Raw genomic sequence first — 16,684 nt, forward strand, 5'->3', positions numbered from 1 at the left:
CAAGTTACGCCTCCTCCTACTACAAGTTACGCCTCCTCCTACTACAAGTTACGCCTCCTACTACAAGTTACGCCTCCTCCTACTACAAGTTACGCCTCCTACTACAAGTTACGCCTCCTACTACAAGTTACGCCTCCGTCTTGCAGGACGCAGACAGACCCAACTTCGGAGATCGGCTACTTAAAGCTAGGGTGGGCGATTTTGGAGAAAACAGCCGTTGAGATTCCGTCGCGTGCTCTCTGGCCCGTCCCTGCCATGCTACCTGCTGTAGCTCCTCCCACCGAACGTCAGTTATGCACGTTCATGTGAATTCAGTTACATTGATAGGAAGACGAAACACCATGTCCGATTCCGAGGTAATTAAACATTAGTGCTGATAGCTACATAAGTACATATATAGCATCAACATCTTACTCACAGACATACCATGTATGTTATCTTAAAATCATTGCAATGGCGCTGGTAGGCCTAAGAAAGGTAGCTGTATCAGCCAAGCAAGATAGCAAACTAATTGCAACTGTAGTTCGTTAGCATAAGCTGCCAGAGCTAGTAACCTGGTCATCAATATATTATATACTGACGTTTTGAAGTCATGAATTGTACTACAATAACGCTAATTTTTTGCATTATAAGAGTGTCCAAGAAGAGAGCCAAGCTGGCTCTGGGGACAATTATCCCAGGTCCTAGCAGCACAGGACGTGGGATATGTAGGGTCAGCGGACGTTCTGCTGCTAGAGGCAGGCAGCCTAGGGGCAGAGGCAGGGGCAGAGGAAGGGGACGAGGTCGCGGTAGGAGAGGTCCTGACACGATAGGGCAAGAGGACATGGCCCGTGTGGAAGCAATCAGGATTCAACGAATCACAAATGAGCAGGGGTCTCATTTAGAAAACTGTGCGTGGGATCGTTACTAAAAATGTGCGTACGCCCATAAGCCAAGTTTTGCGTGCGCCAAAAAATATTCGGATTTATAAAACACTGCGTACGCACACCTGTACGCAATCTTTGCTTTATAAATCACATACTGACTACAAGTGTGCGCAGCTGAATCAGCTTCACGTTCCGCCCTGTACACGCCCCTTTTTAACCATAAATGGTCAATGCAAATGACCTCATGAATGCGATCTGCATATAAAACAGACTCAGATGCAAGTATTATGTCTTGTCGGAAACAATGGCAGAAGTACTGAGAAAAGCAAAAAAGCGAAATTTCACGGAGGCTGAAGTGGAGACACTTTTCGGGTGAAATGGATGCCCGAAAAGTAGTTTTGTTCGGCGGTCACGGATGGGATCGCCAACAACCAAAAGCAGAGTGAGCGGCAACATGTTGCTGCAGCAGTGAACTCTCAGTAGCACGGAGCGCACAGTCCCAGAATTAAAAAAGAAGTGGACTCGTCTGACATAAAGGTACATATTTTTATGTAGCCTACCAATAAATCGTTATGGTCCCTAAAGACCCTCTCCCTCCGAATCCTGCCATTTGCATGGTCCGCCAGAAGTGCCATATGGTGCAGCATTACCACGGCGCTCACCTCTGTATTTATAGGGTTACGGTAGACTGACCGAGAACACTTAATGAAAAGCATCAAGAGTAACGGACAACGATTGTGATGAGGAGTGTGGCTTGGTTTTCCACAGTTGGGATTTAATTGACATTTGATTATGTGTTTACAGTGTCACATAAAAATATTATGTTATTGACACATGTTGGACGGATGCTTTATTCCATGCAGTCGCGCCGTCAGTGGACAGCCTATGGAGTGACGGGATTAAATATAGAGATTTATTTTTATTTTTATTCTAAGGAGATGTTTCTGGAGTTATAACTGAGAAATAACGCAGTTGACTTAAATTATTCTGATTACGTAGATTTAACGCATGATACGGGTCGAAATTAAATTTATGAAGGGCGATGATAAAACATTATCGTTCTTCTCACTCTACAATTCTTCTGTCTGACTTCAGTTCACCACCACACAATCTGTGTCGCCATTTCTCCTTTTCCTCCAAACCATGCGTACGCATGGGTCAGAGTTTGCTTAGGGCTGCGCACATTCTCCCGTCAAGTCGGTTTTTTATAGATCACAACCTTGGCGTGGAAAGTCACGTACGCAAATTTCAGCCCCGTTTTGTGCGTACGCAACGTTTATAAATGAGACCCCAGGTATGTTTATTTCATGTCATACTTTTAAAAATCAGGCGAGCCAATTGTCAGTATAAATGTGTAATAAGTAATTGTACATTTCCTGGCCAGGTTCGAATCAGAAACCTGAACCTAGAAGCTTCCCACCATCTGCTGGAGCTGTGTTTGGAACGGGAACCATCCCTCATCTTTGACCTCCTGGCCATGTCCATCCCTCATCCCACATCTGACCCACAACAGCCTGGTCCCAGTGACCCACAGCAGCCAGCCTGGTGCATTTGCACCAAATGCAAGGAGATGCCTACGGATATAGAGAGGAAATGCTGTGGACAACTCCTGGACTCCTGTGTCTCCATGATGCCTCACATGGACGCATACATAATGCAGGGGGGGGTTCTACGGCTGGCCAGGAGGATCTGGAATGATGTCCGTGCTGTGGCTGACCGTCCAGACCCAGGGGAGGACAACAAACTATTTAGGTTTGCCGCCTATAGGCAGTTTGTTGTTTGGCAATACGGAGCACTGGCTCGGGGACACAGGGTCGTCATCCCTAGTTGTTGTGTCTGGAGGATACGGGACAAGTACCCAGACCCACTTGGACAATATGTTGGCTTCCTCACAAGGAGACTTTAAGCATCATTAAAAAGTGTTTAAAAAATACATGTTCAGTTTCCTGTTATTATGACCCATCTTTTCATTGTCGGTTACAGCAGACAATAACTATAGCATATCATAATAACAATGCACATTCAGCAGGTGTAATGCTGGATAAAGGATGAGGGCAGGTGCGGTAAAAAGCTTTTTTATTAAATAATAAAACAATAAGATAATAACTCACACACACAGGAACACCCTGGCCTTCGATGACTACATGCAGCACAAGTGCAAATTCTAAATAAGTATAAAAGCACTACATAACAAAATGCCTTTTTAGCAGAACAATCGTGCAACTGCATTGAAAATATGTCAATTATAAACAAATTGATCATAAAAAACTATATACAAAATCCTATTTTTTTTTTTTATATATTTTATAAGAACAAAGTGTAAATAATTCAAAACTGTGAAGGACATTTAGACCTAATAAATCGAATATTTACAAATATCAAAAATCAAAAAGTGAGCAGCGTAATACTATTCCAAACAGCCCCCAGCAGCCTACAGTCAGCTCCAGTTTAGTTGGTATGGGACCTCCAATCTCTTCTAGGTCTCTTACTGCATTCCTTGCCCTGTTGAAAGAATAAAGTCACTACTTTTCCTAAGTGTTTAATTTCCCTTTACTTGGGATATGTACTGTATCATGTGTAGATAATATGTCAAACAGGATTCATTCCATACCTACTCCTCTGTGGAATTGGGTTTGCAACAGGTCCTGGGTGGTGGGATGCTTGCAAGAACCCCATATTGCCGTGGGTCATTAGGCCTTTTTTTCTGGTCTTTGGCAAACCCTTGTCTGATGTCAGCCGGGCTTCTAGGATAGCACTCTGCAGGTCTGCCATGTATCCGTAGTCCTTCTCCACCTTCACAGTGTATAGACTCCAAGTCTTTGACTTTTTATTGTAGAGCTTGCAGTACCTGACACAGGATGAAATAATGTCTCAATGTATCCACATCAGTCATGCAGCTTAGAATATTGTAAATCTGAAATAGATATATATGAAAATTATTGAAAACGTACTCTATTGAGCCATCAGCCTTCCTCTTCACCGGTCTGTGAACATGATGGTTATAGTCCAACGCTGCTAAGAGGGTGCCTGCTTTGTAAACAGGTGGGCTAAAGCTGAATCGCTTGCTGGCATACATCAGTATATGATTATGGAAGGATTCCAGCTCAGCGGTTGACCTTACAGAATAAAAGAAACAGATGAATAAGCTATGACCCCATATCTATACACATATAATATAACTTTAGTTCTCATTTGAAAGTGGCCATGAATACAGCGTTATAGATATGCTTGTAAGAGCCATTACCATGAATAGTGTTTATAACACCATGTGCCCAGTATTGTGACAAGTGTAAGACAGTGTATAGCAAGCACCTCAGCCAAGTCATTAGCCTGAGCACTGTATCTCAAATGCCCATATAGCAGGACTTAGCCACTTACAATAACCTTCTTATGAAAAAATGTTTACTTACCTGAAACTCAGGAACTTCTCCACATTCTTCAGCCAGTGCTCATCCAGCACTATTTCTGACAGAACCTGAAAGGCCTCAGAATCACTCTGGATCCACTCCTTCTCCCTGTCGGCCGACAAGGGGCCATGTTCACAGCAAGATAGGGCCCACTCATGCTCTCCTTGAACATGGTGGAGAAGACCTGTCCACATATCCCACAGTAGAACAGAACTGCATCATTTCTTATTGTGTTTTTTTTTTTACACAATAAATAATACCTATTTTGTCATTATATAAATGCTAGTACAAGTTTTTAAAATAAATATAAAATAAAATAACCAGTCAATTTATCAATAAAATCAAAATGTAATAAATGGTCAGGAATCGCAAAGTGAAATCCAAAACAGACCAATACTTACACCGAACTGATCAATGTTCTGTGCAGTCTTACAGCAATACCAGAAATGGTTGCATATCTCCTTACTCCAGGTAAGGAGAATTGAACATCCTTTCCGAAGGCCTGCCTTGACACGGAATGGAAAATAACATTTAAATAAAGCTCAGACTTTGTCATCAATGTTGATTTGGCAAATTCTCTGGAACCAGGAACCTGATGTAATCACCATCTGTGTGGTAGACACCTGGCTTATAACTGAATGGCAGGAAATGGCACGACCTTTACATTCAGTCATTGTGATCATCATCTCAAAGAAGTTGTTTTAACATAAACAACATGAGTAGAAATCAAGTAGGAAAAACTGTGTTGTTCGACTTGGTATTATAACAATCTATTATCAAGGACCAATAACAGAATCGAAGTCAGGAACTTACTGCATGGATTTTTTTACCCAAGTTCTTTGACCCATGCCAGATGTCAAGGGTGTGTCGAACACCAGAGTCCTTGAACCTGCCTTTTGTTGGATCTGCATGGAAGGATGCAAACAGATATGTGTTAGACGCAGGCTAAAACATTTTGACAATGATCAATCATGAAATACATAGAGCAATACTTCATCCGTAAAATTATGCACATAAATATCTTTGCACTTACTGAAGAGCGCCGAGATCTGTGAATGAGCATCAGTGCAAAACTCCTGTAGGCGAATCTCTTTGTGGAGAGTCTCAAAGGTCCGGATGAAAGCCTCCTTCTCCATGATAACCGAATTCTTCTGGGTCTCCCTCTTATCAATATTGACAATTGATATGATCTCTTTACTGTCGTTGTCCGTCGTTGTGTATGTACAGTACTGTGCTGAAAACCCAGGACTATCCATACGACCGTCACCTATGAAAGATGAAAAAAAACAACACAAAAATAAACATTGCAGATATAATAGATAAAAGCCACATTCTCTCACTTATCAATGTCAAAGGTGAACATAGTATGAAATTACACATTACACAAAAAGTAAATAAATCAAATGTAGTTGAGCCACATTGTAATCAGCTGTGTGTAGGACTGCAGGAGTAATATTTGTAGGAGAGGGATTTGCAAACTTACCAAGGGCCACTACACTGTCCTTTGATTTCAGCCGGGTAATAATGGCTGACCTCTTGTCATCCCAGTCGTCCTCGATGGCGTCAAAGCAGTAGGCGTCCTGGATTTTAAAGAATGTGGTTCTGTGTACTATTCCCAAGTTCATGAATTTGAACAGCAGAGCCACCTTCCCGTAGTTGTTCCCAGAGAGTAGGATGTTCGAGGACAACATGAAGTCACCTGCATGCATCCCATATTTTAGAGTGGGCTGGGAGTTCCACCTCCAGACACTGTGACCCTGATGACATATCTGAAAAAGGAAAAAAGAGCAACACAGCACAGAGCAGTAGCTGTCATTAAATAGATAATAAAGCATGTGTACACTATGCCCTCAAAGTGAAATATATGATCCTACAGTATGTCTTTATTGCTAACTAAGTACTCACCCATTCCACGACAACTGATGTGCCCCTGGAAGTTATTTTCACCTCAAATGGTCTAAGTGCTCCACATTCAGCATCAGTTACTGGGTCCTTTGTGTTGCACTTGGGGATTGGTAAGACAAGATACTGAGCCAGCTGTTTAAGACAGCTATGGTAGACAATGGAAGCTGGTTGTCCAATTATATCTTCCTTGCAGAGGACTTGGGTCTTCTCTGGTAGCGGTGGTATCACTTCTGAGGAATTGTGTCCATCATCAAGGTCATGAACAGTCTCCTCCAGACCAACAGCTGGTAATGTGTCCAGCCATTTGCTCTTTTGGAGAGCTCCACCAGTCCTGTGATAGCAACATATACAAACGCTACAGAGTTTAGGAATAACATTTGCATATTGAAAGGCCTGAACCACAATACAGATATATCAAACATGCAAGTTGCTGGAGCAATTATAATATTGTTTTTCGTGTTATTTGGGGAATATGCCGTTTTATGTTTTGACTGCTGCGTGGATTAATTGTTCATGGGAAGGCATTTAGGTTATCACCTGGCATGGTGTATGTAATTCGGGGCAGCTGACAGTTTTGTACCGTGTCCCAAGTCATGGGAATTGTTTGCTTTGTATTGAACTGAATTGAATACCTGATATGGCAAATAGACGTAATTGAGTTGCATGTTGTAATTTAGTTGCATCATGTGCTACGGTGAGCAAGAACCAGCAATGGATAAACGGGTCACAACACTCAAAGATATTTGATTTATTATACGTACCGCACACAGAGATAAGGCACGTAATCGATGTCACTGTCATCACTGCATTCACAGTCTTCCCCCATCATTTCTTCCTCCTCTGAAGATGACCCATTGTCCATCTCCATTTCTGGGTACCAACTGTCATCTTCTCCACTGTCATCTTCCCAGGTGTTATCGGCCCAGCCAATTCTATGAAGGAGATTTTTTAGAGGGCCAAGTTTAAAAAGTGTAGTGCATCAATAATACAGGGATTTGATGGAACATACAAGTGAACACTAGATCCGAGGACACACTTACGTAGAGTTCCGGATGTCATTAAATTCTTCTTCAGTTATGACTTCAATGTCATTTACCTGTGGAGAAATACTAAAAATACAAAAACAATGAAATACAATATTAACATATTTGAGTACTTGAGAAGTCAATAAATGGAGAGGTATTAATGTTGATTAGTTGATACAGAAGTAACTTTTTCCACTGTTCCACTGTTCTTTCTTTACCTTGTAGCCATACTTTGAAAGGTAGTGGCAGGATTGGTGTCCTCTACATCTTCAGCATCCAAGAAGTCATCGGCTCTGAGAATATAAATAGTGTTATGAAATAAAGATCTTTGAAATTAGTTATTAGGCTATATTGTCTTCTATAAAGGTGGAAGCTGAAAATAAATGTACACAATTTCATATTTTGGAAATGTTAATGGAAAATGGTGGTGGGGTAGTGATCACCTGTCTAAGAGTGTCTCTGAATGAATGCTTGAAGCTTGGGGAAGAGGCAGGTTTCTCCTGCGCTTGCATGGTGTGGATGAAGTAGGGGATGTGAGGTTCTCATAACTGCCAAAACAGGTGAAGCACAACAGTGATTGGTCAACAAAGAAAAACGTTATCGGAATTAAAAATATATATATATTTGTTAAAATAACACAGAAAGCCAGATTACACACAAGGAAATCGTCACTTCAAAGCGATCGCAAAACTGAGCTAGGCTGCTGCTAGCTTGCAACAACGTTATAACAATACATGGAATATCTTATGCTAGACTTCCCTCGCTGTGCTTATCTTGGCAGTTGCGTCAAAGTAGCTTTTACACAAACGTGACTCGGACATTATCCACAGTTGAGTTGAGGCCTAGGCCACGTGTTAGCACAATCTCTGTGTTATTCCGACAGGGTTGGTGTGACCATAACTAACCTATAAAACGGACCGGGAAAAGAACCATGGGCTGATGCAAGACATCCTACAGAACCGTATTGAAATGGTTACATTACAGAACCGTAATATAACGGTTATCATGGCTTTGCTTAGTAAAAACCATACCAGCCGACACTTCACATATTCATCACAATATACACAGTAAAATTTGCAGTGTTGAAATCACATTGTTAACTTCAACTTGCACTTATAGTGTAGATTCCTCTACAGGTAGAGTAGATTCCTCTACAGATAAAGTTAAATTTGCACTGAAGCCTATGTTAAAATCCAGAGCTAAAAGTGTAGTGTAAAGAAGGCTCCACCCCTTTTTTTGGAACAACGCAGTTACACAGCCAGACCTCAAGAATCTGCCCTTGAAGTCAGCGCCAGTTTGAAGAGGCTCCAATAGAAAGGTGAGTGTACGTAATAATTTAAAATAATGTCATTGTTTTCAATCTGTTGCTTATTTAGCCTCATGGAATTACAGTGTGGCTCTGTGATTTAGCGTGAGAGGTCAAAACTGCATGATACATCACATTTGTAGTGACAACTTTAGCTAGCTACGTAAGCTAATCGCTAACGCTAGCAAGGTAAGGAAAGTTCCAATAGCAACTACAGTATGATCATTTATTGATTAAAACATGCCACGAAATGTGAAAATAATGAATGACTTCTTGATATTTTGATCACGTTATGTCAAGAGAATTGATTGTATCGTGGCTCCGTTGTCGTGAGAGTTATGCTGTCCCATGATCTCTTCGTGACCTTGTGAAGTTGATTAGCTATCTAACGGCTAACGCTAGGTTAGTTAGCAGTCATCATAGCTAACCGTCGCCACTAAGCCTAGGTTTTCTTGAGCACAGCTATCACTATTTGCTAGTTTTATGCTTACCATTGTGGAAATTGGAAATTAAATTCCCTGTGCTTAGTTATTTTGGCGACAATGGTGACTGTGTAATTTTGCAGTGTGAAAGATGGTTGACTGTATTGCTGATGAGGTTGTTTGAAAATGGAGGTTACTAGCCGCCATGTGCTCAGGCTAGATTCTGTCTGCTCAGTGCAAATGCATTTCAAAGCCTAGAGAAGGTTATGCATGGAATTATGTTTATTTAGTGCTGTACTGGAAATCAAGTTTGGTCGTTTTTCTTAAATTTGTTTTGTCTTTAATCCCTCCTTCCAGGCAAACGGATCATGTTGGTCAAAGTCAAGTTCAGAGGCATCCAGAAATTCATTAGCATTTCCGAAGCCAAGCTCAGTGAACTGCTTGAGTGTGGTAAGTCTAACTTTAATTGAAATGATTTTGTCTGGTCTGTAAATCAACTTAATGAACTGATATTCAGTATTCCTTAATGCATTATGACCTGTGTAGTAGTGGCTTTTGCCCAAAAATCATATTTGAAGTTTGTCTGTTTCTTAACATTAATATTCAAATATATACAGCTTTTAACACTAGAAACGCCGGGCCATTTTGACTTACTACTAGTGCCACAAGAGGGGTCAAATGACCCCCAAGTCATTTGAATGAGAGGCTATGCATTTGCACATAATGATCACTAGGTGGCGCCAATGAACTATTACCGCGCGAGCGCCACATGTGTGTGTGTCACAAGCCTAGTCCTCACGATTTTGTCATAAATGTACATATATGAAGTACAAACAGCCTATATTTTCAATAAGGGTTTAAGATTAAATGATGCAAATAAAGTAATTAAATTAATTGAGATATGCCTATATTGTTATCGTGGATATTTTGTCAAGACCACTCCATTCCATCTACTTTATGAACCAGCAGTTGGCTGAGTGGTTTAGCATCTGCCCTGCAACATGGGCGACCCAAAAAATGGTCTATAATAGCTTTCCTGGTCTGAAAAAAAAAAAAAAGTATGAACACGGGGTGTTACAACAGACATATTTAGGAAAAGTCAAGAAAGTAGGGATTTGGAACGTGATCGAGTGCAAACATATATTTTATTTTAACTCACAGGGGTCATTTGAACCCTTCAACGGCTGTTCTAGTGTTAACAGCTTTTCACATGACATAGAAAAACACTAACTCATAACTAATGCTGTTGCCTTAAGTCAATGACCTTAATGGTTCATGCTTTGGAGAAAATGTGCTCATTATGTTTGTATTCCCCATAGCATTCCAGAAGTTTGGCATCTCCCTCAGCCAATTGCCTAATGCAAAGCTCTTTGATGACTCCAAAACTGAGGTTGATCATGAGGTGTTTGAAGAAGTGATCGGTGCAAATACTGGTGTTTATGAGCTATCCATTGATGGTGTCTCTGAAGGTTTGTATTGTCTAATCAATGTCATGTTGTTGTGTTTTTTTCAGGCTGATATAGATGCTATTGAATTCTTTTTCCATGTTGATAATTGGCAGTGGGGACACAGGATTATACTCTGCATTAATAATGTTAAATGTCTAAATAGGACATGGGTAAAACAGATGACCCAACCTGTATGTCCTAGGGTACTCTTTCTCGTTGGGTTGTTTTTAGGAGACCTTGGAGGGGCTCTTTTACCTGTTTGGAAGAAAATGGTTCTCAAACTTTACGTAAAATATTGCTATGCAGGTTTTGTTTCTGAGGCACCAGCTGTTGGCCAGTCGACACCTGTAAGTCAAGAGGACTCTGATACTGACTCTATTGTCATTGTGAGCGAAGAAAGTCCCCAGGGGAAACGGTCCAGACCAAATAGATCTGATGCCCATGCTGTAAGTATCTTTTTTGTGGCATATTGGCTCGAAATTATTCAACCGTGTCCTGGACTATTGAGCCATTTGTCTCAGAACACCAATATACCTAGAGAAAGTTCCCAAATGAAAGATGATTCATGGCCTGTTGCCATGGAAATCCACAACTCTGCTTGCTCCCTGCAAAGTTATATTTGCCCAACACAATCTAATGGCAACTGGCAGATGCTCTTAATTAATGCACAAAAGCCTCCTGGATCCATTCAGTTCAAGTTTACTGTCATGTGCTCGCAAATAAGCATTTATCAGCAAGTCCTCCATCCTGCTGTCTTGAGTTTTGCTGAAAAGACGTTGAAGCTAAACAAATTCATGTGTATGTGGTAGTCATGTGCAATGACTGCTGCAGGCTAAAATAAGAGCTCTCCATCTTATTGTTGTTTTCCTAGTTGGTTGACGAAATACTTCGCAAGAAACCTGGTGGTGATAATGTCATTAGGGAGTATGACAGAACAAAAATGTTGTCAGACAGTACACAGCGGAAAATGGTGAACATTCTAGTAGCTGAAATGATGGAGAAGCATGGGTGAGTGTCATGAGCATTGAACACAGAATCTCTTCTTAGGCTATGCTAAGTATGTGATTAATAAGACGGAATGTTTGTTTCCTAAGAAAAATGCCACCACGCCATGTAAGAGAAATGTATGCACGGGGAATTATCGAGCTCTTTCCATACCTGAGGGATCCCCAAGCAAAACATGGCTACGTAAGTTGTTTGACATTTGTGCACCCCCAACACACAAACTCGTCCATACATGATACTCACTTGTTGACCCTTCACCTTTTTGAAGCTATGAACAGCCTTTTAAACTTTTGTTTCACCGATAGGAACATTACTATGATTCCCAGAGCGGCCAGGGTTACCTCAGTTGGCGAATAAAGACAGTCCAGAGAAACAGCTCGCATGGGAAATCACCAATCTCCATCAAGACATTTGATGGAGGTCCAACAGCACAAAGACAAGTTGCAGGCACCTCACAACACTCTGATGAAGACTGCGTCAATGCAATCTCCCTGATGAAGCATAGTGTTGATGAAGAAACAGTCAAGCAGAAAATGAGGAGTACCTTTCGGTATCGAAGGAATATGGTTGAAGATCCTGTAAGATGTGGCGATGTCCTGGCAGAATACCCACGTTTTAAAGATGTGAAAGGCCTAGTAAGTAATGATTTTCAGGTGGATGCATGCATCTATAGTTTGAGTTGGGTACTGTCATGAGACATTTCACAGTGGCCAAACTATAAAATAAAGTGGACATATTTTGAGAATCGAATTAGCATTGATAGATTTATGGTCTCAAAAACAACTCTCTTTTTCCATCAAGATTGAACAGGACTTTGTGGAGCTGTTTGGAGAGGCCACAAGCAACACATTTAAGGAGAGATGGCCCACCGCCTTCAAAGACAAAATCATCGCCCAAAGTAAGGGTCTACACCGCACAGCTGAGCTCCAAGAACTCATTGATGTTGCTGAATCATCTGACCATGTCAATAGTAATCTTGAAGATATGGGTAAGGATTTATACATTTATTGTTCAATCTAAATTGCAACAGTTTATTCTTTGGTTTGACCAGTCTGCCTATTGATCATATTATTTTGTGTGTCTGTGTTTGTTTTAGGATGGGACAGTGACATGTCTGGAATCCTCCTCCTCCTGTATCTATTTCCACCTTCAGCACAGGGTCGCAAGCGACCTGGCAAGATGGCGGCGGCTCAAGCAGAGAAGCTTCTCGTGGTGTTTCAGAAGGTTAGCCCAACAGTGAATAAATATTACAACCCGCTGTAAAACTATTGCATGAGACATTTTATCCAATGCAATTGTGTTATGCAGTAAGGCCTTCTGTGGAATCTGTGGAATTGGAAGCTTGATATACTATTTTACATGGTCTGGTCCCAGAAGCAGGGTATTTAGGATATTTTATATGCAACATCATGTATTTACACAACCGTTCAAAAGTTTTATAACCAATTAAAATAACCAGATTGACTGGAAATTGAACAAATGTTTTTTGTTCTGTTTGTGTGTCATCGACAGACAGGAACCAGCATACAACAGCACCTTGATTCCATCGAAGAGAGAAGACAGCCCTATCTTCTTGCCACCGGTACCAAGAAAAGTCGCATCCATGGCTACTACATCATACTGGACAAGCAAGCCATAGCGTGTCAGGCTGTGAGTGCTGTTGGAGCATTTGATGAACTTTTTAAAGCTCACTTTGTATTTGGCACATCCTATAACAATGCGCTGTACAAAATGTACACTTTCATTCAGACCACAATTTTTGAAATAGACATAGGGAAGGTTAGAGAGACTCCTCGGGTTGCTGAACTCAGAGCAAGATTGCTCCACTAAATTAGCTGTTGAGCTCTATTAATCTATAAGCAAGGTGGTTTCTGACTATATGTTGTGTATTCTATGTAGTCAATGTTTTGGTGGGGTGAATCTTCTTGTTAGACACTTGAAGAGTGTTCATGGTTTATTGCCTGGGAAAACTCTCTCCCTTAAATGTGGCCAGGCTGGTTGTTCTCTAGAGTTTGGGTCGTTTTCAGGGTTTAGAAAACATTTAAATCGAGTTCACAGTGGACAAAGTTCAGTTCAAAGTATCACTGAGGGACAGACCGCTGAGGCCAGAAATGTGTCAATGTCTTGTGATGATGATAGTGATTTGTGTTTTAGCGATGTGGCTACCTCCTCAGTCAAAACTGCTGATCTTTCAGTGACCAATAAAAACACCAAGGATGCTTGTGGAGCTATTGTAGCTCAACTGCTGTCAGCAGGAGTAGGCCAAAATACTGTTGATGGGGTAGTGTCGTCATTGGAAGAACTTGTAGAACAGATTCAAAGTCAGGTGAAAGAAACAGCTTTAAAATGCTTGTCCCCAGAAAAAGAAATGCATACTGGAATTACAAAAGCATTTAGTGAAATTGAAAATCCTTTTACCTCCCTTAATACAGTCTCTAAACAGAAGTCCTATTTCAAAGAGACATGTGAAATTGTTACTCCTGTAGAGAAAGTACTTGGAGTCAGGTTTGATAATAGGAGGAACAAAAAAACTGGTACTTACGACCAAGTGCTCGTCACAGACAAATTCTCTTATGTTCCTATTCTACAAACAATACTGTCCATTTTCAAAAACCCAAAGACGAGTAGTATGCTCAAATCTGGCAGGAGTTCCCCAGATGGCTTCTATGTTGATTTGGAGGATGGGTTATACATAAAGGCACATCCACTTTTTTCAAGTGAGAGTCATGCATTAAAAATACAGTTGTTCTATGATGACTTTGAACCATGTAATCCCTTGGGATCCAAGAAAGGTTCTCATAAAATAGGAGCCATATACTTTACATTGAGAAATTTCCAGCCTAAATTTAATTCATGTTTGGACAACATATATCTATGCATTCTCTTCCACACCCAAGATATTAACACATATGGGTTCAATGCAATATTAGAGCCACTTGTATCAGACCTTAAAGTACTCGAGACTGAGGGAATTGAAGTTCATTGCTTTAATGACCGTTTACGGGGTAGTATATTCCAAGTAACGGGGGATAATCTTGGATTGCATTGCTTGTTTGGATATGTTGAATCATTTTCAGCCCGTTACTGCTGTCGATTTTGCCTGACTGAGAAGGAAAAGTTTCAAACTGTCTTTTTCGAGGATGACCCCAGTGTGACTTTACGATCAAAAGATATACACCTGCAACATTGTGAAGCTATTCAGGCAAACCCAACACTAACTCATGTGTATGGTGTTAAGCGTTATTGTTTACTTGATGAGCTTAAGTTCTTCAGTGTATCAGAGAATTTTTCTGTTGACATAATGCACGATATATTAGAAGGAATAGCCCAATACGAGATGAAACTAGTATTGGAATATTTGAAGTCCAACTTCATTTCACACAGAGAACTTCAAGCTCGGATAGTCTCATTCAATTATGGCTACACAGAGAGTAAGAACAAGCCACCTGGAGTCAGACTAGAAGAAGGAAATGATTTAGGGCTTAATGCTATCCAGACATGGTGTTTTGTCAGAAATATGCCCCTTATATTTGGGGATGTTTTGCAGAGAGGTGACAAGTGCTGGCAGCTTCTTTTACTACTTGTGCAAATAGTCAACATTGCGTTTTCACCGATTTTAACAGAAGGTTTGACCATTATTTAAAACATGTCATAGCTGAACATCACAGGCTATTCAAACATTTATTTCCCTCTAAAAGGCTTTTGCCGAAACATCATTTTCTAATTCATTATCCACGTTGTATAAGACTTCTAGGGCCTGTTCTTCACATGTGGTCAATGCGTTATGAGTCTAAGCATTATTACTTCAAGAAACAACTGAAAAGTTTTAAAAATGTAACTAAGACTCTAGCAATCAAACATCAAAATGACCTGGCCTACAAGTTTGGCTTGGCGTCTACCACTATTAAAAAGGGTCCTGGGAAAATGGTTGCTCTGTGTGATGTCAATGAAGGTGACAATATTGCATTGTATTTGAATGTTTCTGTGGAAATTTCTGTTTTGAAAGTTAAATGGGCAAAAGTCCATGGCACTGAATATCGCCCCAAGTTGATCATTTGCAGTAGTGTTGACATTGATCTTCCTAAGTTTTGTCAAATCAGAGACATTATTATACAAGATGAAAAAGTACTTTTGATCTGTGTAGTTCTACATACAGATTATTTTGATGAACATTTTCATTCATTGAAAGTCAGTTTCAAAGAGGTTGAGGAATGGAAGATTGTCAGTGTAAATGAACTTGTGTACCATAAACCGTTTGACTTGCAGATGACATATGGCACACAGGATGATTTCAAATATATTGTGCCGAATTGTGTCTTCATTCAGAAGTCATGTTAACCTCTCCAATAAAATCTGAACTGAAGCTGAAATATTGAAAATGTGTTTTATTATAATTTGACACTTACAAAGAGTAAAAATAACAATGGTGGAACAATTTTCCTTTAACTTAAAGTAGTGTTGAAACAACACTATAAATGTAGAAACATGATTAGTGTTAAGTTTTAATTACACTTGTCAGTGAAAAGTGTGACTCAATAAGTGTTATTCTTTTACACCTATTGTTGTTAAATATACACTGGAGAATTAACACTGGTGTTAGAGTAAACTTGACACTATCGGGAATGGGACCATATGTTATCCCAAGCAGTGTTAAAATTGACACTATAGGAGTAAATTTAACACTATTGAATTTACTGTGTACTATGGAGAGATAACACAATTCCTTACCTGTCTATAAGAAATGTAGCCATCTCAGCGTCCGATTTTAAGTTTCTCAGGTCACGTAACTCTCTCCATCGCTCATAAGCCACGCCGATGTTTACTCTGGTTTTATTTCGAGCTCTCTCCGCCTCCCTTTTAGTAGCTGTCCTTTCAACAAGTGTCTTTCCTCTTTTTTTCGCTGTCTTAGTGGTGTTAGTTGATGGTATCTGGGGAATGGGAAATTTATGGGCCGTTGATGAAGACATGGCTATTCATTTGTTGTCCGCCGTAGTAGTACAAAACTGTCAGACCGCTAGGCTCGTGAACGCTCACGCAGGGACGCACCAACGTCGTTGCCAAGGTGACCGGACAGTCCCACAGCCAATAAGAACGGAGAATCGGAGCCTCGCTCTGATTGGTCAAAGTGTACATGAGCGGTGGCAATTTTTGGGTGCGGCCCACAGAGGCAGGGGAGAGCAAAGTTATGAGCAGATATTCTCAGAGCACTTCACCTACATATAGCTGACTGGCTATTAGGACAGTTTTGCCAAATATTACAGTAAAGAAATTACCCACCCTAGCTTTAAGCAGATAACACT

The 16,684-nt window shown here is 40.5% G+C and overlaps 4 protein-coding genes across 10 annotated transcripts in view; 2 read left to right on the forward strand and 2 right to left on the reverse strand.

Annotated features, from left to right (window-relative positions):
* LOC130378554 (uncharacterized) overlaps positions 1 to 16,684 on the reverse strand; it is a 54,251-nt gene that overhangs the window by 21,865 nt on the left and 15,702 nt on the right. The window contains exon 6 of one of the 3 annotated variants that reach the window (XM_056585293.1): positions 15,950 to 16,312. The exons of the other annotated variants lie outside the window; for them this stretch is intronic. The gene's annotated coding sequence lies outside the window, so the exon portion shown is untranslated. Of the gene's footprint in view, positions 1 to 15,949; positions 16,313 to 16,684 lie in introns of those variants that run through there. 3 annotated transcript variants of the gene reach the window in all.
* On the reverse strand, positions 229 to 9,635 carry LOC130378553 (uncharacterized). 4 transcript variants are annotated; one of them, XR_008894761.1, is made up of 13 exons: positions 7,647 to 9,635; positions 7,422 to 7,496; positions 7,219 to 7,287; positions 6,940 to 7,110; positions 6,179 to 6,509; positions 5,757 to 6,042; positions 5,307 to 5,540; positions 5,087 to 5,178; positions 4,675 to 4,779; positions 4,277 to 4,457; positions 3,818 to 3,982; positions 3,478 to 3,714; positions 229 to 3,368 (listed from the first exon to the last, which is right to left on the reverse strand). XR_008894761.1 is itself a non-coding variant. In XM_056585289.1 (10 exons), the coding sequence occupies exons 2-10, from the start codon at positions 7,430 to 7,432 to the stop codon at positions 4,326 to 4,328; spliced, it is 1,431 nt and encodes a 476-aa protein (XP_056441264.1). In that variant the 5' UTR covers positions 7,433 to 7,496; positions 7,647 to 9,635; the 3' UTR covers positions 3,989 to 4,325. The 4 variants fall into 4 exon arrangements, 2 of the variants coding, with proteins under 2 accessions (XP_056441264.1, XP_056441265.1); XM_056585289.1 differs by lacking the exons at positions 229 to 3,368; positions 3,478 to 3,714; positions 3,818 to 3,982 and having other exon boundaries at positions 3,989 to 4,457; XR_008894762.1 differs by lacking the exons at positions 229 to 3,368; positions 3,478 to 3,714; positions 3,818 to 3,982 and having other exon boundaries at positions 4,365 to 4,457; positions 5,104 to 5,178; positions 7,647 to 9,634.
* LOC130378558 (uncharacterized) lies at positions 8,283 to 12,647 on the forward strand. The gene is made up of 9 exons (XM_056585296.1): positions 8,283 to 8,521; positions 9,289 to 9,381; positions 10,251 to 10,400; positions 10,686 to 10,825; positions 11,251 to 11,387; positions 11,474 to 11,567; positions 11,690 to 12,019; positions 12,186 to 12,372; positions 12,481 to 12,647. Exons 2-9 carry the CDS (start codon positions 9,300 to 9,302, stop codon positions 12,645 to 12,647), a joined length of 1,287 nt encoding a protein of 428 aa, XP_056441271.1. The 5' UTR covers positions 8,283 to 8,521; positions 9,289 to 9,299.
* Positions 12,362 to 15,793, forward strand: LOC130378551 (uncharacterized). 2 transcript variants are annotated; one of them, XM_056585286.1, is made up of 3 exons: positions 12,362 to 12,372; positions 12,481 to 12,608; positions 12,897 to 15,793. In XM_056585286.1, the coding sequence occupies exon 3, from the start codon at positions 13,264 to 13,266 to the stop codon at positions 15,025 to 15,027; it is 1,764 nt and encodes a 587-aa protein (XP_056441261.1). In that variant the 5' UTR covers positions 12,362 to 12,372; positions 12,481 to 12,608; positions 12,897 to 13,263; the 3' UTR covers positions 15,028 to 15,793. The 2 variants fall into 2 exon arrangements, with proteins under 2 accessions (XP_056441261.1, XP_056441259.1); XM_056585284.1 differs by lacking the exon at positions 12,362 to 12,372 and having other exon boundaries at positions 12,415 to 12,608.

This window comes from Gadus chalcogrammus, unplaced genomic scaffold (genome assembly GCF_026213295.1).
Source record: "Gadus chalcogrammus isolate NIFS_2021 unplaced genomic scaffold, NIFS_Gcha_1.0 GACHA088, whole genome shotgun sequence".
NCBI classification, from domain to species: Eukaryota; Metazoa; Chordata; class Actinopteri; order Gadiformes; family Gadidae; genus Gadus; species Gadus chalcogrammus.